Genomic DNA, 20,097 nt, shown 5'->3' on the forward strand with positions numbered 1-20,097 from the left:
TGGGCTCTGTACGGGGGTCTGTCAAGACCCACGTACCACCTCTCTGTTTTACTTGCCTCCTTCACCAGACCATAAGTCCTGAGAGCAGCAGCCATATCTTGCTCATTCATGTCGCCGGCACCTCAGGCGCAGCCTGGCATAGAAATCTCCATTGGTGCTTCTTGAGTGAGTGTACGCATGACTGACTCGCAGGAAACACCCACCCTCCTCCGTGACTATCTGAAGACTGTCACACCTAGGGAGGGGCTGCTCCCGGCCCCACTCAGCCCACATGCACGTCCTGGGCTGAGTTTGGGTGGACATTCCTGCCAGGCCCAGGAGAGAGAGAGAATGAGCGCATGAGTGTGAGTGTGGGTATGTGTGAGTGCGTACACGTCAGGGCCTGCACCCATCCTCTCAGCAGCCCCGGGCGGAAGCGTCTCTTACCGTGGTGTATTTACCCAGCTGGCAGAGCGAGGGGAAGGTTTCCTGGTGAGCTTTTCGGATCTTCTCTGTGAGATCATCCAGCTCAGCCGTCATTTCATAGCTTTCCGTGCATTCCTGCTTCGAAGGCTCCTTCTTTTTCTTGTTCCTGTCATTCCTGACAGCTGGAAATGAGAGAGAAGTCAGACCAGGGGTCACTAATGGCTGTGCCTGCGCTGCCTGGGCTAGGTGTTTCCATCCCCTGATGCTGCCTTGGACTCAGCTGACACTGGGAACAGAAACAGGGGGAAAAGGTGTTAGAAGCACATCTCCCAAGAAAAGAGGTCTGGCAGCCAGGAGGGCCGGGAAGAGAGGGTGGCTTGTCTTTCTGTGCACGCATGTGCCAACCCACTCTCAAGGAAAGCTTAGGCTCACCCCGAAGGCTGAGAACTTTCTATGTAGTCCGGTTCCTTGAAGAGAGGATTCTTCCAAGCACATTCCCCAATTTCAGGGGGGATGGCCTGAGAGGCGTTACAAGGAAACCACTTTTGCCTGGGAGACACATCCCTGCACAGGGCCCTAGTGGGGTCATAATCAGTGATTCCTAACTAAGCCCTGTTTTTTTGCTTTTTAGTTTTCTGAATGAACTGTCACTTTTGAAGAAATTCATCTTAAAGGTGATGGGATGGGGCAGGCCCCGTGGCCGAGTGGTTAAGTTTATGCGCTCCGCTTGGTGGTCCACGGTTTCACTGGTTCGGATCCTGGGGGCGGACACGGCCCTGCTCATCAGGCCATGTTAAGGCCACGTCCCACATAGCACAACCAGAGGCACTCACAACTAGAACACACAACTATGTACTGGGAGGCTTTGGAGAGAAGAAAAAAAAAAGAAGACTGGCAACAGTTAGCTCAGGTGCCAATCTTTTTGTTTTTTTTTAAAGATTGGCACCTGAGCTAACAACTGTTGCCAATTTTTTCCTTTTTTTTTCTTTTGCTTTTTCTCCCCAAATCCCCCCAGTACATAGCTGTATATTTTAGTTGCATGTCCTTCTAGTTGTGGCATGTGGGGTGCCGCCTCAGCGTGGCCTGACGAGCAGTACCATGTCCTCGCCCAGGATCCAAACCAGTGAAACCCTGGGCCACCAAAGTGGAGCATGCAAACTTAACCACTTGGCCATGGGGCTGGCCCCTCAGGTGCCAATCTTAAAAAAAAAAAGAAAAGAAAAAGGTGATGGGATTATGGCTTTTGTCCCTGTTTTTCTCTTCTTAAACTTTCTATATTAATTATGTAGTCTTTGTTATTTATAAAGTTACTTAAAAATAATAATCCATGCATTATGAATATTCAGCCTGGAACCCAATTCATTCACTCATTTGTTCACTTATTCATCTGCAGCCCTTTGCCCCCACATCTTGTCTGGCCCGCTGGACCCTCAGCAGGTGTGTGTCTGCCCTGGCACCGGGTGATCTGTAAACCCCAGCTTCCTCTCCCGGCACAGACTCCTCAGGTGACTTGCAATCTGAGTGTCACTCAAAGGTCCCGCCTCTGGCTAGGATCTCCTGGGGAAGGAAACTGAAACCCAGGGAGGCCGACAGGTAGAATTAGACCCTGTGCCCTCTTCGGGAGTCCACGTTCCCTGGGGACCCAGGGGCTGCCAGGCTGGACACTCCCTCACTGTGGGTGCCACCACCATGACCTGGGAATCTGTGCTGCAAAATGACCCAGGGCATAATCCGATCCGCCCTAAGAGGATTTGGCCCCCGGAGCCATCTGAGAACTGGCAGTTCCTGGGTCTACAGCGTGAGGCTCTCAAGGCCCTGTCTGGGGCTGGAGCTGAGGGCAGAGTAAAACAGACGCATGGGGAGAGGAGAAAAGGTGGAAGGAAAGAGATGGGGATGGGAGGGAGGGAGAGAAAAAAAGGCGAGGGAACAATTGGTTCTGAAAAATCCCTGCGTCGGTATAAGCTGCTCCCACCTGACCTGGAGGGAGGGCAGCCGGGTGAAAATTCACGTTTCTTGGGTGTCTTGAGCATTATACTGGGAACTGTGTCCACAGTGGCTCACTTAATCCCCTTATCAGGGAGGCAATTTTAAACCCATTTTACAGATGAAGAAACCGAGACTCAGAGAGGCTAAAGAAGGTACCCAAGGGGCTGGCCCGATGGCACAGTGGTTAAGTGTGCACGTTCCGCTTCAGCGGCCTGGGGTTCGCCAGTTCAGATCCCGGGTGTGGACATGGCACCGCTTGGCAAGCCATGCTGTGGTAGGCGTCCCACATATAAAGTAGAGGAAGATGGGCACAGATGTCAGCTCAGGGCCAGTGTTCCTCAACAAAAAGAGGAGAATTGGAGGCAGATGTTAGCTCAGGGCTAATCTTCCTCAAAAAAAAAAAAAAAAAAGAATGTGCCCAAGTTTGCACAGCTGACAAGTTCTTTCCTTGCTTGGACTCACTTATTACTAGGGAAGTGGACATGTCTGAGGAGAAATCCTCTCCAGAGGACTTTGAAAGGACACTGTTCTTTGGCTCAGCACGTTTCCAGATCTAGAATGAGTGGGTAAAGGCAGCGTGCGGTAACTCAGCCTCAAACGTGCTCTTTTCCAGGGCAGAGGGCCCAGGCACCCAGACCATCCCAGGAGGTGAGGACGCGGGGGATGGCCGTGTGGTTTCAAGCAGGGAGAATGCCAACGACACGGCCAGCAAAGGAGAGACAAGCAGGGAGGAAGGGGTAGCGCAGGGCTGGGACCCCGGGGGGCTGGGAGGGGAGGCTGTGGCCTCTCAGTGCCGGTGGTCAGACCCCTCCTTTCCAGGCCCCTGGCAGGACTCTCTTCTTCAGCTAACATGAAAGTCACGTCTAAGCAACGAGGGTCCTTCCAAATCAGAGCCCTGAGGAAAACAGTCTGGCAGTTCCCCAAAAAGTTAAACATAGAGTTACTGCCCACCCAGCAGCTCCACTCCTAGGTATACACCCAAGAGAATAGGAAATATATGTCCACGCAAAACTTGTCTACCACTGGTTCGTACAATCACCCAAACGTGGAAACGGCTCAATGTCCATCAGCTCACAGACAAGCAAAATGTGGTAGAGCCATAAATGGAGTACTGTCGGCCATAAAAAGGAATGAAGTACTGACCCATGTGACAACATGGAGAAACCCTGAAAACCTTACTCTCAGTGACAGAAGCCAGTCACAAAAGGCCACAGCATGGACGATTCTATTGATCTGAGATGTTCAGAATAAGCAAATTCATAGACAGAAAGCAGGTGAGGGGTGCCAAGGACTGCAGTGGGTGCGGACAGGAAGTGACTGCTCATGGGCACGGGGTTTCCTTCTGGGGAGGTGAGAACGCCCCGGAATTAGACAATGGTAATGGTTGTACAACCTTATGAATATACTACAAACTACCAAACTGTACACATTTAAATAACGAACATTATGCTACATGAATTATATCTTAAAACAGTAAGAACAACAACAAAAACCCAGAGCCCTGAGGGAGGCCAGCGTCAGTGAACACTGCAAGCTGCTTTGACTCGAGTCAGACGCCAAGATGGCACCCATGAGCACTAACAGAGCAGTAACAGCCGTACCACTTATTGATTGCCCAGCAAGGGCCAGCCACAGCCTGCAGCAATTTAAGAAGTGTCGCTCCCTAAATCCCACAGTGAACCAGTGAGGTGGGCATTCTGTTCCACTTCTACACCCTAGGAACTTGAGGCCCAAAGTCACCTTGTTTGAAAGGAGTCGAGTCAGGATTTCAGTGGAATATACAGAAAAGCAGAGAGGAAACACACACACAAGAAATTATCCATCATCCCATCCCCAGGAAGGTCTGTGAGACCCGTATCTGTGGTCCTAAGCACTCTGCTTCCTTGTCCCCCACCCACCCAGACCCCTGGAAATTACCTGGAAAACTCAGATGAGTGAACACAGCTCTAGGCAGTTATGGCGGGGGGGCAGCGGGGCAGGAGGGACGCCCTAAGAGCTGCCACCACTAAGCATCTACATGAACCCGGAAAGTGGGAGGTGAGGTCAGGTGGGAAGGGACCCTGGGGAGCTGCAGCAGGACACCACGTGGGGGGCGCTCAGTGGATTGTGCAGTGACGGCACCCACCGTTTGCGAAATGACACTGACAAAGCCAGTGCTCCGTCTTCTGTGCTTTGGGGCCCACACTTGGAGCACTCTTAGCAAGTGACCAGATGCCAGGGGACCAGTGTGCAACCTCATGCTCCCTTCCAGCCTGCTCCTGCCCTCCCAAAGCAAAGCCCCTCCCCCCAATCTCTGTGACTACAGGACTCCCGGCACTATCAGAAACCCCCCAGCAACTGCAAAATGCAATCACCCTCTGGTGATAATGCCCCAATTATGTAAAGGTTCATAAGTTGATAGACAAATCTTCTGCACATGTGGCTTCAGCACTGGCTCTACTCAACGGTTTTAAACTGCTGTGGAATGCAGGCACGGTATCTGGGCCAGGCGTGGGCACGGCTTCCAAGAACCGCCAGAATCAAGGAGATGACGCAGTGCCTGGGACACCACGCAGGCCTTGGGACGGTGGCTCTGTCCAGCTCCCGGGGAACTCATGGTCAGTAGCTGCTGGGGCGGAGCAGGAGCTCGCCCCCCTGTAGGGCACCAAAGCAGAGCAGGGGGTGACACAGGTGTTGCAGTGGGGCCAGGGGATCTGGTACAAACACCAGCTCTACCGCGTATCAGTCCAGAGGAGTCGGCGCCCCTCAGAGCATCTCACCTCGGACAGAGCAGCACCCTCCTGGAGACGTGTGGATGGTGGGCTAGTTGGGAAAAGGTGAGTCTGTTGTAGGCTAGTCACACAGGAAGAGGAATTTAAGGCTTTTCCATGTGGAAATGGGCAGACCTGAACACCGAGGCCTTGGAGACACGATTGCAGGGTCAGTGGCCACAAGTGGCAATGATGCTTTTGAAGAAGCCGTCTGGCACTGGCACCAAATAGGTGGGTGGACTCACTTGTTCCTTCGTTGTCTGCCCATTCATTCTTCAATAAATATTTTTTGCTCATCTACTATGTGCCATCTGCTGTGGGGATGAAATGGTGAGCCACACAGATGGGTCTTGCTGCCACGGAGCTCACTTATGGTAGAGAGAGACATAAATTATATAATAACAGTGACGGTAATAATAATAATACTGGCATCACTATTATTATATGTATGTGACTCATACTGGAGTGTTATTTATTATAATACTGAAAATGTCAATGACAACCACCACAGTAGCTATGGGGCACTCAGTGAAGCCCTCTATTCATATCAGGTCATTCAGTCTTCACGACAACGTGATAGGGAAGTATCACGATTATGCCCATTTTGCAGATGAGAAAATTGAGGTACAGAAAAGTAACCTGCCCAAGGCCATGCATGCTGTAAGTGATGTAGGGGGGATTTGAACTCAGAAAACCTGGCTCCAGGGCCCTCCCTCTTAACCACTGTGCTCTGCTGTTTCTGTCACACATGTTAATGATTCTCCGATGTGGTAAGTGCTATGAAGGATACTACAGGAGCTCCGGGTATGTATAACTGGTGTGTGTAGGGGGAGGAGGGCTGGTCCAGGATTGGGAAGCTGATGCTGGGGAAAGGAGAAGGTGAGTTGAGGGCAGGGGTGGGGGGGGGGGGTGGGAGGGATGGGATGGTGGGTGGGGCACCCATGATTCTCTTCTCTGACTGTGATGTTTGATGGTTGGTCTCTTCTTTCAGTCCAATTGTCACTGGCTTGCCTGGGCACCAATATACCTGTTACAGACCTGGGGGCTTGACAAAGCTCTTTCAGGCACAGTGTAGGCCTGGGAGGGCATGGGTGACAGGGGGTGGGGCACATATTGTCAGCTCTGCATCAGAGCCCCATCATGGGGTGGGGGACAATTACTGTTGCACATGGCCCTCCCTCCTAGTTTGTGAATATCTGGAAGGCAAGGGCCATGTTTTACTTGTCCCTGTGTCTCCAGGGCTTAATACAGCATCGGCCTAGAGTAGGGGTTCAAACTCGTTTCACGAAGGACCAGCTGAACACGGAAATGTGGAGTTCTGTCAGCTCTAAGGGCTTCTGTGTGGCAGGAGCCTCTTTCTTCCAAAATTTAAAGGTCTCATCACACCTCAGGGCCTGCAGGAGACTCACTAACCGCTGTGCACCCCTCCAGTAGGAGCCAGGAGGTGGATAAAGCAGGTGGGGCATCCAAGTGGTCATGAGCGTGATTTACACACCTGGTAGAACCCAGCCCGATGTCTGCAAAGCGCTTCTTGGATGAAAGGTGCCCCATAAAATATCAAGTATTCTCCTTGTGAGGGCTAAGTGCCACAAATCAGATTTGGTAGCATAAAAGTAACATATTTATGATCCACTATCATATTGCAAATGAAATGAATGTAATAAAAGTGTCAGTTATACAAATACCTCTGATGTACGGATCTCGACCTATGAATATGAAAACAGACACCCCAGCACTTTGATTTGAATGTCTAATCATGGAAATAAATGAAGTCATGTTCATTTTAATGTGTGCACTTGTGCATGTATCTGCTATATTGATTTCCATGCACACAATAAAAGTCTAATGCAGGAAATATGCAAAAGATGTGGATTTCACTTGGATTCAGGAAGAGATGAAAACAACGCTTCCCTAAAAATTCTTTCATGTCGAGAAAAAGGAACATATAATTGACAGTGTTTCAGTTTAGTGAAAGGAAGCATAATGGTTTATTAATTTTTATTTATTTATTTGGTGAGGAAGTTTGGCCCTGAGCTAACGTCTGTCCTAACCTTCCTCTATTTTGTATGTGGGATGCCACCACAGCATATCTTGATGAGCGGTGTGTAGGTCCGTGGCCAGGATCTGAACCTGCGAACCCTGGGTGGCCAAAGCAGAACGTGCAAACTTAATCACTATGCCACCAGCCAGGCCCCATAACGGTCTATTTCTTCTTGCTTGAATATTAAAGCCTGGAATTTGCTCATCTTGACTCCTTGCTAACTGTAAGAATAGAGGGCCACAGTTGGGGACTAGATCTATCTGATTGCCTTGAGCAAGAGAGGGTCTATAACATACTGATACACTTAAAAAATACAAAAATATAATTTAATCTTAGTTTAAAAATCATTTTCTGAACTAATTATGTAAAAGAACTACCCACGGTAGGTGGTGGATTGAAGGCAGGTGGATGTGACTAACAGAAACATACTTTTCCAATAATTTCAGGATTTGGGCATTGGTGCTCAAACATTTAACACAGCAGGTCCCACCGTAAAGCTGGGTAGAGTTGGGGTGAGTGAGTGCTTCTTCCAGATTAGAGTCTCCTTGAAGGTGGAAACTGTGTCTTTCTCCTAATACAGCATTGCCATGTAAATGCTAGAAATTTGAACAAATACACAGTGAAAGGAGGTTAGGGAACAAGGCTACAGCTAAGGGTCCCCTGCCACTAATGAGACACTGCCTTTGGAACCAGGCTGAGGGCAGGGCACCCATGAGTGTCTGTTGAATGAATCCAGGCCCATGATCGGACCTTGATTTCAGAGTTCATGAGACAGAAGTCAAAATAGCACCCTCAGAGGACCACTCCAAACCCACAATGTGGCAGCCAGTGCGCAAGGACTTCGAAAGATGACATGATGCCCAACACAAGTGCAAAGTGTGAGGGACGGCCCAGTGTTCATAGTGCCGCGACCAAGTAGGGAGCATACTTAGAATTTTTACAGACTATTAAATATGCAAGTCTTGGGGGAAAGCGTCTGGACATAGCACTCTAAGAGTTTAACAAGGATCTGCCAGCCTAGCTCAGCTTCTTAAAGTTATTCAAAGCACTTATAGAAAATCCCTGAAATATCAGAATGTACAAATGCCAAATACTTCTTTCCAGTTAAAGTGGTATATTATACAAACAAAATTTTCAAAACAATTTTAAACACATCTTCCTTTCACTGGTTGCTTTTAGAGATGGAGATTTTACCTTTCCTTGAGTAGACAGTGTTCCCTTTGTCTTACAATTCCAAAGACTATTTTCCTCCTCCATCTGGGCTGGTGTGGGCACCCCTGCTGGGGCTGTTTCTTTCGGGGCAGGCCTGGTGTGGTGGCCATCCTTGCAAGGCAAGAGATTTGGAGTTTAGAGGCTCTGTTATAAGGGACGAATCCTTTTCTTTGGACAAGAGTCTTGTATGAACTATAGGAAATATCCTAAGTTCAACTCCAGAGATGAAGGAAAATAAAATATTTCTGCCTGACGTATAAAAGCAGGAGCCTGAAAATGAGTAATGGAGAAACTGTGCGTCGCCACTTCATAATCAGCAGTACTTCTCTGCACATCCCCTCTGGCAGCAATGGGCTACTGTCAACGATGGCTTTCCCAACACCTATCCACAGGAGGCGATGTGTCCTTGGCTTTGTGTTTGTGGCAGAGCTATAGGACAGGATGGGGGCTGACCTGAAGGTCTTTACTGATGGTATAAAACTGAACCCTAAAAAATGGAAATTTAAGCCACTGAGGCTGGCCCTCTGCTTTTTAATCAGGAGCAAACTCACATACTTATTGGATGATCAGTTCACCTTATTTTTAAAACCTTCAGTTTAGAAAAGGAGAGTTCAGTATCCACTTCCATAAGTCACTTTCAAGGGCAGGAAATTGTTTGTTAAGATCAAGCTGAAGGTCGTTCTGCAGAAGCTCAGCCTGCCCTCGTGTATCTGAAAGACTGTCTAGTGGGTCTTTTTAACTTTGTAAAAACACAGCCAGTCTCAGATTCAGGAAGCAACAGTCTTAAAATAAGGATCCATACATCTAGGGTGAAATAACTGAGCACAGATACAGGCCCATCTCTTTATACTTCTTTCCTGGAGCAGACATGGACCGCCTTTCAAAGCAGTATCTCATTGGGGGAGTGGGGGATGACGAAAATAAATTTCCCAGCAGCAGACTGTTCCAGATAAACCTGTATCCTGCCCTGTGTCACATATATTCTTCACGGCAAGTTAAGGGCTTTCAAATATTAAACAATAATCTCTGTCATGATGAAATCTAATGGCCAAATTTTTCACTCCTACTGTCCTCTAAACCCAATTAATTTTCAGAAAATGAATTGCAGTTCTCCTTGACATTCTTATATTTTCCCTCTTAAAATGTTTTTTTAAAATAGAAATGAGGTACTTTACTTTGCTCGGGAAAAGTTCGGAGAGGCAGCCTCAGCGATTCCCCGTGGGAAGTCCGACCCCTTGACAAACCCCGCAGAACTGGAGCAACAGGAGGGGAGCACCAGGAAATGGGGGCTGTGCTCGTGTTGGGGCTCTAGTGCAAAGATGGCCCTAATCCTCCTTGTCTTCCTACAGGCACGCTCTTTGCATTGTGACTTTGCAGCTCTCCCATCAAGAGGTGGAGACTATTCCACAGCCCTGTGTCTGGGCGGGCCTGTGACTCCCTTTAACTGATAGAACACAGTGGTAGTAATGGTGCGCCATTTCCCAGCCTAGCCATCCAGAGACCTTACACGCTTCTGCTTGGCCCTCTTGGAATCTTACCACTGTGTGTGAACAAGCCTGGCCAGCCTGCTGGAGAATGAGAGAGCATATGGAGGAGAGCCCACTGAGCTCAGCCAAGACCATCCTAGAGCAACCTAGAGCCAGCCTGCCTCCGAATGTGGGAGAGTGCTCAGGCAAAATCAGCAGAGTTGTCTACCCAATCTGCAGCTGCCCACAGGCTCATGAGAGAGCCCAGTGAACCCAGAGGTACCACCCTGCTGATCCATGATTTTGTGAGCGATAATAAATGCCTATTGTTTCAAGCCACTGAGCTTTGGGGCGGTTTGTTATACATCAATAGCTAACTGACACTTACAGTCTGTGTAGAGAGTGGGTTTACACAACAGTAGCACATGCCCACATGCTCTTTTACCCCACAGTTTACATGAATCGACAGTTGCCTTTATTCAGCAAAGGGAAGAATGAAAACAATTTGTCATTCCTTCAACTCAAAGTTAAAGATCCTGCCCACATCTGTTACAACACACAGAAGTGATGGAATTATTCGTCATGGGTCTTAAATAACATGAAAGGTACAGTGGACAAGTGGGATGGACACGGGTAAAATTCCTAAGGCTTGCATTTTAGTCCATCATATACTAACCGTGAAAACTCAGGATAGTCTCATGCCTCTGAGCCTCAGTTTGCTCATCTGAAAAATGGGGGCATTAATTTTTTTCCATCACACACAGGATTATTATATATATTTAGATATATAAATAATTGCAACACAATGTAACATATACTAATATAGTGAGCCCTACACCAATTTCTTATTCACCAAACATTTATTGAATCCTGTAGCTACTGAAGATACTGAGTCAAATAAAGCATGGATTCTTCCTCAATAAATGAAATGCACATGATATATAATATAGTCTATAAAGGTTTAATATGCATGGAATGCTTAGAAATGTGAAATGCTAAGGCAGCGGTGGGGAAAGGAAAGTAGAAAGAAATAAAGTATGGAAGGAAGGAAAGGAAGAAGGGAGAGAGGGAGCGAGGGAAAAATAAGAAAGGGAGGAAACAATTTTTATCCAAGCAAGATCAGTGCTCCAGCCTGGAGCCATATAACTGGAGATTAAGGGGAAGATGGAACGTAGGTAAACTGGACAGTTTTTAAACTTTCAACGGGTTCATCTCTTATGGCAGGACTTTCCAGGTGAACTTGGCTTAGTAGACAGATGTGACCATGTTCACCTCCTTGGGATCCAACTTTTTCAGATATTGCTTGACACACTTGATGAATCTCTGCCTGAGCCATCCATGAGTCAATGAGGTGTCCGAGGGAGATAGACAAATGGTCTGCAAGTTTGCCCGATGTTTGCCAAATACTCTATTTAGGATATTACTGTAGAGAAGCTCCTGCATATTGTCAAATCAATTTTGGAAACCCAAATCATCAGAGAAATGGCTGACATGAATGTGTGGGTATCTATATTACATAGTTTAAATGAAAAACTCTCACTCTCAGGCATTTAAATGATTTACGCCAGCCTGTATACCCCTAAGTGATTCTCAATGGGGTCTTTGAAGCACTAAGGTTTCTAAGGGTTTTCAGAATCACCAAGTAAATATATTGCTCAGTAGAGCTTTTGTTCTAAATGCATTCTATTAATTTTAATTTTTAGAGAATTGACAATCCATGTATGAGATATACGCTAGTCCACTATTCAATATGACTAGTCAATTAAGCATAACCTCCTTTCCCAATAATTATGGATAAATTTAAATTTACTGCTGGTGTTTTTGAAGGATGGCTGAGCTCTCAAAGTTCTTTTAAAAGGAATTCTTACAATGGTTCAGAAGATAACCACTGAAGTCTCTCTTAACTGCAGGGTTTTTTTTCATCCATCCATCCATCTGTCCATCCTTTAATCTATTCATTTGTCCATTCATTCAGCTGTTTATCCATCCATCCATCCATCTCATTTTTTCCTCCATTGATCTGTCTACACATCCATCCATTTGTCCATCTGTTTATCTTTATCCACCCTTCCATCTATTTACCTTTCCATCTACCTGTCCATCCATCCATTCATCCACCCAACCATCTATCCATTCATCCATTTACTTATTTCTCCATCTGTTCAAATAGTTATTGAGTACTTACACTGTGCCTGGCACTGTGATGGATGTTAAAGAAACAAGAGTGAGAGGGTATCATTTCAAGAGATTCACATTCTAGTAAAAGATACAGTCACCTAAACAGATAACTATCATGTAATGAGCTAGATGCCAAAAGGGAGATATTTATTCGCTGATCTAAGCAATAGGAATACAAAATCAAAGAAGCAGGTTGTGAGATGGTACTTAGACCCACAGATGAGGGAGCTGATAGTTCAGTCTATGGGAGTCATGAGAATATCACAGAGGAGAGGAATCTTTAGCTGAGTGCTCTACAGCAGTGTGCTAGGTCTTATTCATTCAGGTACCCCCAGTGCATAGTACATGTCTTTTTCCATAAGGGATAAATGAATAGGGCTCAAGAACAATGTGTGAAAAGGCCTAAGGGTTGGAAACAACATAGCTAGCTACAGGAGGGAAGTTAGTTGTAGGATGACCTTTAAAGGACGGATCTAATCGGGGAGGCAGAAAGGGGTGGGAAGAACATTCTGGATGTGGGGGATATGAGGAAATGCTTTCAATAAAAATTGCATCATGTTTATAGGGTGGCTGGTGTGATTAGAGGAAAAAGTAGAGACTAGAGATTGGCGGGGAGAAAAGATTAGATTGGTATAACGAGAGAAAGAAAGAGGGATGTATAGGGAGGCACTACAATGAAAAATCTACCCAACCAGGTAATGTGTTGAATATGGGGATGAAGACGACAACTTGGAGGTACAATAAGATTTTAACCCTGGTACTCAGATATTGATGGTATTGCAACAGAGAAGAAAATTGGGAAAGCTAGTGGGGGATAGGGAATTCAGTTTTTGGTAGGAAAATGGTGAGTGTGGCTTGAGGGGAGGTGAGTCGGAAATCCATGTGGAAATTCCAGAGGTTGTTAGAGATACAACATTGTGGATTTGGTGAGAGAACAGACATGAAGTTAGATTATTTAGGAGGCAAAACCTTAGAGATGACTGTTGAAGTCAAGAGAGGGGATGAACAATCTAAGGTGAGAGAGAGGAGAGAAAAAAAGAGGATTAGGAACTGATCTTTGGGAGTTGCCAGTGGTTGGTGGGAAAGGGAAGAGGACACAGTGACGGAAGCAGATGAATAGTGGGAAGGAGAATTGAAATCATAAAAGACCACAGAAACCGATGGAGAAAAGAATTGGAAAAAGCAGCGGCCTGGCCAAGTGTCCAATGTACAGTCAGAAAGAATAAAAAGGGAGCAAAGTTCATTGGTTTTGGCAATGGAGAAAGTGGTGACTTTCTAGAGAACATTTACAGCAGAGCAACGAGGATAGAAGCCAGACTGGGGGTTGGGGAGGGTTAAGAGGAAGCCAGAGAAAGCCCTTCAAAAATCAACCTAGGAAACAAACTTGAGTTCAGGCACTTGAAAACTTGTTTTTCTATAATCAAACCTGTAAGAGAGGCCAGTGAAACCAGCCATGTTTACAAACACAAAAGGCTGTATGAATTTCCCAGAGAATGTGAAACCATTCATTTGAAGAGGCTCACTGGAAGGTCACATGGAGCAGGGAGATCTTGGAAGATGCAGTCACTTAAGATCTGTCTACGCAGAGATCCAAAGCAAGAGGAGGCTTCAGCTCTCCAAAGGCTGGAAGATGGGAGGGCTTTTTAGGCAGAAGACTGAGCGAGTCTGAAGGCCTGGAGCGGAGCAAGAGCAGCTTTGAAGCTTTGCAAGGAATAGGGCTGGGGCTCACGGTTCAGAGTCGAGGCTGGACCACAGCTCTTGTGATCTTGCGAAACTTGCCAAGAAGATTTGGGTTTCAGGTCCATCTGCGGTGGCAGTAGCAGTGATATTATCAGAGTTGCCTTTTAGAAGGGTCGCTTCTGCTCATGGTGAAGAAATGATTGGAGGTAGAGAGATCACTGAGGCGCTTGTTACAAGTTCCAAGTGAGAGAAGAGGGATGTCTGAACTAGGGAGGGAGCGTGAGGCAGGGCCATGGGAGGGATGTGGGTGCCAGGCAGTGGGAAGGGTCAAAGGTGACAAGCTGGCTTCCAGCTTGAACAATGGTGAGGGAACAAAGAAGGAGAAGCAGGATGTATGGAATTCCAGGTGCTGGTGTGCCACCAAGTAGAGTTATCCAGTGTGTGCGGTAGGCAGTCAGCTATCTAGGTCTCAGGCTCAGGAGAAGCGACTGGCTGGAGACAGAGCCTCGGAGAAAGTCCATTATGATGGGAATGGTAGCCATGGAAAGTGATGGCCAAGCCCTTAGTCCCCATGGGTTTTGTTTCTCCCAGCTCTTGACTTCTAGGAATCGACTTAATGTGAAACAGACTCAGCAATTTGAAACTCGATCTACTTATTTATTCATTCTACTGACAGTGACTGAGCTGTACCTATCGGCTCTCGGTATCAGGCACGGATCTAGCACTGGGGGTGCAGCAGGAAACCAATGTGAAGGTCCCCACTTTCATGGAAATAGTTGGGAGGGGGCACACAATACCACGTGGAAGCAAAGCACACAGGAGGGAAACTTCTTTCAAGTGTACCCTAAAGACCAGCAAACACACAGTGCCGTTGTAAGAAAATGCCTTATGCAAATTCACAGGATGGAGCCATACCACTATTGGCCCACCTTGGATATCCGCAATTGTCTATGAGAAAATATGGACTGCCCCTTGCCCTTGGCTTTGAAATGTAAAGATCGGAGAAATTCCAACCCATCATGGAAATTCAAACTCAAAATATTCCCCTGTCCGAGACCAGCTTCTCAAATCAGGGCTGCAATGTATGACCCGACTTTTTCTTACAGGTCCCTCAGCTGTTTTAAAAGGAAATAGCATAGCCATTGCCAACCCCATCCCTTCATGGGAGGGAGGGCTGCTTCTCTGGGCTGGGCTAAGTGTTCAGCACGTATTACCTCACTTCATTCTCACAGCAACCCTAAGTGGAAATGGTACCATTACTCCTCATATTGCACATGAGGAAACTGAGGCTAAGGGACCTTACATGTCACATAGCCAGTCATCGACAAGGCCAGAATTTGAACCCAGTTCTAACTCCAAACTGTATAAGGCTCATAAGATAATTCTTAAAACAATTTGCTTTTAAAAAAAGATTAGTGTTAATAACAAAAATGTAACGAGAACTATAATTAAGGAATTTTTCTACTTGGCCTTGGCTGCCCTGAATACCATTGAGGGGTCACTTTCAGGCCACAAGTGTGACTCAAAGAAAATGTTAAAAATGAAACAGCAGAAATAAGGCACAGCCCCCAAGTCGGTCTCAGCATGTGAAGTGTTGGCTAGAATTGTAGCCAACTTAGCTTCCCCTGAGTGAACTTATCAGTTTCTCAATATAAATAGATCATCCCAAATTGCCCTCGTCTGTGAAGGATTGCTAAAATCCTATTTAGTTCACAAAAATCCACTTTCTGGCCTACAAGACTTTACTTCTCAGGTATTTATTTCTCCTGAGAGTCATTTGGAAAAGAAATAAAGCCATCTTTACCATTCTCTGCATAGCTCCCAGCCACATACTTGGATGCTTGACACGAACAGAGAACCGAGTTGCTATTCCCGGGAATGCTTCAGCTGAGGGGTCAAAAAGAAGCAAGAAGCCCAAGAAATAACACACAACGTTCCTGCCAGACCTGCACAATTCACTTCCCTCTGCCCTTCCTTTTCCCTTCCTCTGACACCCACACCCACACCCAGAACGTGCTTTTATTTCCTTTTAATCAAAAAGACATCTGCTAATGCCTTCTAAGGCAGAGACAGCCTTCAGGACTCAGGGCAGAGAGGAAAAGCAGTGCCTGGAACAGAAAGCGGTGGAGAATTCTAACCTCCCAGGGGCCACCTATTTATTACCAATCTGTATCTTGGGCGTGTAAAGTCAGTCCAGACAGAGTTTGGGATCTAGTGGGAAGACAGCTCACGTCCAAGAAACAACGGGATGACAGCCAAGGAAGTCCTGGGCTGCATACAATCAATTCTAAATGTTATCATTAATTAAAAAATATTTACTAGGAGCCCATTATGTTCCAGGCACTGTTCTAGGTGCTGGGGATGTAACAGTGATTAAGCAATGTTCCTGGCTTCTTGGAGTTTATTTTTTCCTTGGGGAAGGCAGGCAATAACAAATACATATGCAATATAGTGTCAGATAATGATAAGTACTATGAAGAAAAATCATGCCGGGGAAGACAGATGGACAGGGGATATTGTGCTATGAAGTATGGGCAGGAAAGGCCTCTCTGATGAGGAGGTGTTTGAGAAGACAGGTGAAGGAGCAAGTACTGTGGAGCAAAAAGGACTTCATATACTGTCATGAGTTGCTTAATGATGGAGGACAGGGACACGTTCTGAGAAATTAGTCATTAGGTGATTTTGTCGTTGTGCGAACATCACAAGAGTGTACTTACACAAACCTAAAGGGTATAGCCCACTACAAACCCCGGCCATATGGTACTATCTTATGGGACCACCTTCATATATGCAGTCCATCGTTGACTGAAACGGTGTTATGAGGCCCATGACTGTATTGGGGCAAAAGAGCTTCTCAGAAATTAAAGATACAAGCTAGAGTAGCTATTTGTTAATTTGCTCATTCATTCATTCAATAATTTTACTCAGATATTTATATGGAACCTACACTACGCTGTGCGTGGCACTGTGACAGCTGCTGGCGATGCTACCGGTGAAGGGGGCAGATGTGGCTCCTCATGCAGTCCTAGACTAGGCCAGGGGTGGCAAACTTTTTCCATAAAATGCCAGGTGGGAAATACTAACAGGCTTTGTGGGCCTTACAGTCTCTGTCCAACTACTGTGCCATCATAGGGCAAAAGGAGGCAGGACTACATGGAAACGAAGAGTATGGCTGGGTTCCAACAGAACTTTCTAGTTCCAAAACAAGCTGCAGGCCATATTTGGTCCACAGGCTGTAGTTTGCCTCTAAAAAATGTCCTTGATTGTTAAGAATCAATAAAGTTAGGGAAAAAAGTGTATTTAACAAAAAAGAAAACACTTAATACCCACTCTTTCCCATGTTTGTTTTTTTGGTTTATTTCAGTTATCAGGCAACATAGTAGATGTCAAGTGTTTTCTCTGCCCAGCAACAAAGCCCCGTGCCCACACAGCACCTGCTTCAGGGAAATCCCCCTTCCTCTACTCTAACCATGGCTGCAGGGTTTCCAGACCCCTGGTCGAGAGGTAGACACAGGCTCTCCACTCCTAACCACACACAGGATAATGGGTTATTACACCCCGAGAGGGGAACAGCAGAACAGAAACAAGGGACATGGGCTTCCGTCCAGAGGCCGAGGGTGGTCAGAGAAAGTCTTCCCAGGAGATGAAACATCTGAGCTGAGCAGCAGTTAACTAGCAAAAGAACATTCTAGGTTGAGAGGAAAGCATGAGCAATATCTTGGGAACATAAAGAGACTAGGGACCTGAGGTGGTGGAATTTGAGAGGTGTTCTAGAGATGTGAGGGATGTTTCAACTCTCACAAGACCCCGTAATAAAACTTGGCCTCCAAACCTGCTTGATTACAGTAACATCCGATGACAGTCCTTACAAGTGCATTCAACAAATATGCCTGCCAAATGCCTTTTGAGGGCAGACGCTGTCAGCGCGAGGGAGCATCGACACATAAGGTATTACAAATGGAGCGTACTCCTTGTTCCAAAGGCTTATGAAGCAACACCTCAGATGCTTTTTGGCAGAGGAGATGTGTTCTCCTTCCAAAATTAGAATTCTTCCTTAGTAAGTGCTCGTAGTTTCTCCAAAGTCATTGCATTACCTGCTGTCTTGCGGAAGGCGGCCTAGTCAAAAAGGGAAGCTCACAAATAGCTAAGTCTAATTCACACCACAATGAAGGGAAAAGATGTAAACATTCTGGGGATTCTCTAAAAAAAAGTTATCCGCTGCCCTGACCATCATTCCTCAGGCAACGTTGAAGAGTGCACCAGGGGGCCAGTGGCAAAGGCCACCCTCCCACAAGCAAGGCTCATCCAGTGAAATGTCAGTTAGAGTCTAAATAGCCAGAAAAGTCTACAGAAAGCAACCAAGAGAGTTCTGTTTTATTGACCCAAGTCTTTCCGGAAAAAAAAATGCAAAAGATGGCAGAAAAATATCATCTCCCCAGAACTAAAATTTAAAAATATTTAAGCTTTTCATGTATTTCATAAAATTCACCAAGTGAATTATACTTTGCACATCTTCCTTTGCAGGGTTTCTGTTTTTCATTTTAGGGCTTCAAAACACAAAATCATGCATTAAAGGGTATGTCATTAATTTTTCCAGTCCTGGCAACTGGTATATGTATTTATAAAACACATCTATTAGGGAAAATTTCAAACATACCGAAAACAGAGAAAACGGTATAATGAGGCCCCATTTGCTCAACACCCAGCGTCAACGATCAACTTATGGCCAATCTTATCTCCACTCCCACCTCTCCCTCCAGATTACATTGAATGCTTTCGTGCATAAATATTTCAAACTTCTCTCTTTCATAGCTTTTTATCACAACCTTGCTTCATCTTAGAGGGGTGAGATTTTATCTTTTTCATGTAGATTTTAAGTGGGGAGAGAGGTCAAGGGTGAGAACTGATCTTCTAAAGACCTAGGATGGGAAACCAGACTAAAAGAGATGGTGGAGGTGCCCACTTGACCTTGATGTACTCAAAGCAGAGCCAGCTGTCCTAGAAACATCCAGAACATAAGCAGAGAGGTCAAGTTGCCCTAATCAACAACTGAAATGAGGATGCTCCCCCTCTCCTCTTTACCAAGTCTTTTCCATTTAACAGCCAAGTTACTTGCAACAAAAGTTGGCAGCTCCTCCCACCCTCAGCCCTGGCCATCCCCCTACCTCGGCCATTTTCATTATCTTGAGAAACATATGGCATAACTTTGCACGCATTTAAGGTTGGCCAGACCTTAAGCTAGAAAGGAATGCTGGACTCTAAAATAATATTTTTCTCATTAATTCCACCGGATCCCCTGCCCAGCCTGTTCCCCCACTTACCCCATAATCTTTTGACTGAATTCAGGAAATTGCACAATGGTTGGTCAGCCCCAGGAACTGCCATTTTCAATCACATCGACTGTTTTTGCTCCCAGGCACCTTAACTGCAGAGGGGCCCATGGTCTACTCTGATTATCAGCTTCACCTTCTTATCCCAGGGCTCTCACTGATATCCACATTTATTTAAAAACAGGGAAAGGTCAGTCACTGGGTTACGGGACTTTCCTAGGATGCATCCAGACTTTAAAAAATAGCAAGAATTATAAAATATGGTTATTAAAAAGTGCCTTGAGCTAACTAACTTCAAAAAGAGGAATGCTAGTGGATGTGGCCTGGGTTTCCCCTCTCTGAGAACTATTGCTGACTCTTAAAAGGGAGCTTGAGGGCTTGATTGAGAAAGCTAAGAAACACTCAATTTGAGACACCTGCATCCTGGGCTCCCCACAAGGCCCACCTGGCAGCCCACTTAAAGGATTTCCTAAACCCTCACACACTGCTGGTGGGAATGCAAACTGGTGCAGCCAGCATGGAAAACAGTATGGAGATTTCTCAAAAAACTAAAAATAGAAATACCACGTGACCCAGCTATTCCACCTCCAAGTATTTATCCAAAGAACATGAAAACACTAATTCAAAAAGATATATGCACCCCTATGCTCATTGCAGCATTATTCACAGTAGCCAAGACTTGTAAGCAACCTAAGTGCCCATTGACGGATAAATGGATAAAGAAGATGTGGTACACACACGTACACACACACACACACTGGAATACTACTCAGGCATAAAAAAGACAAAATGCTGCCATTTGTGACAACATGGATGGACCTTGAGGGTATTACACTAAGCGAAATAAGTCAGACGGAGAAAGACAAGTGCTCTATGATTTCACTCACATGTGGAAGATAAACAAACAGAGAACAGACTAGCGGTTACCAGAGGGGAAGGGGAAGGGGGTGGGGGGAGGAGGAAAGGGGTAAAGGGGCACATATGTATGGTGATGGATGGAAATTAGACTTTTGGTGGTGAACACGATGCGGTCCATACAGAAGCCGAAA

The 20,097-nt window shown here is 46.0% G+C and overlaps 1 protein-coding gene across 6 annotated transcripts in view; it reads right to left on the reverse strand.

Annotated features, from left to right (window-relative positions):
* The window catches only part of RARB (retinoic acid receptor beta), a 694,304-nt gene that overhangs the window by 30,462 nt on the left and 643,745 nt on the right, over positions 1 to 20,097 (reverse strand). For all 6 annotated transcript variants that reach the window (XM_070492836.1, XM_070492837.1, XM_014829837.3 and 3 more), the window contains one exon: positions 427 to 587. In XM_070492836.1, coding sequence (XP_070348937.1) covers positions 427 to 587 — 161 coding nt within the window. The remainder of the gene's footprint in view (positions 1 to 426; positions 588 to 20,097) is intronic.

This window comes from Equus asinus, chromosome 21, assembly GCF_041296235.1.
Source record: "Equus asinus isolate D_3611 breed Donkey chromosome 21, EquAss-T2T_v2, whole genome shotgun sequence".
In the NCBI taxonomy this organism is placed as follows: Eukaryota; Metazoa; Chordata; class Mammalia; order Perissodactyla; family Equidae; genus Equus; species Equus asinus.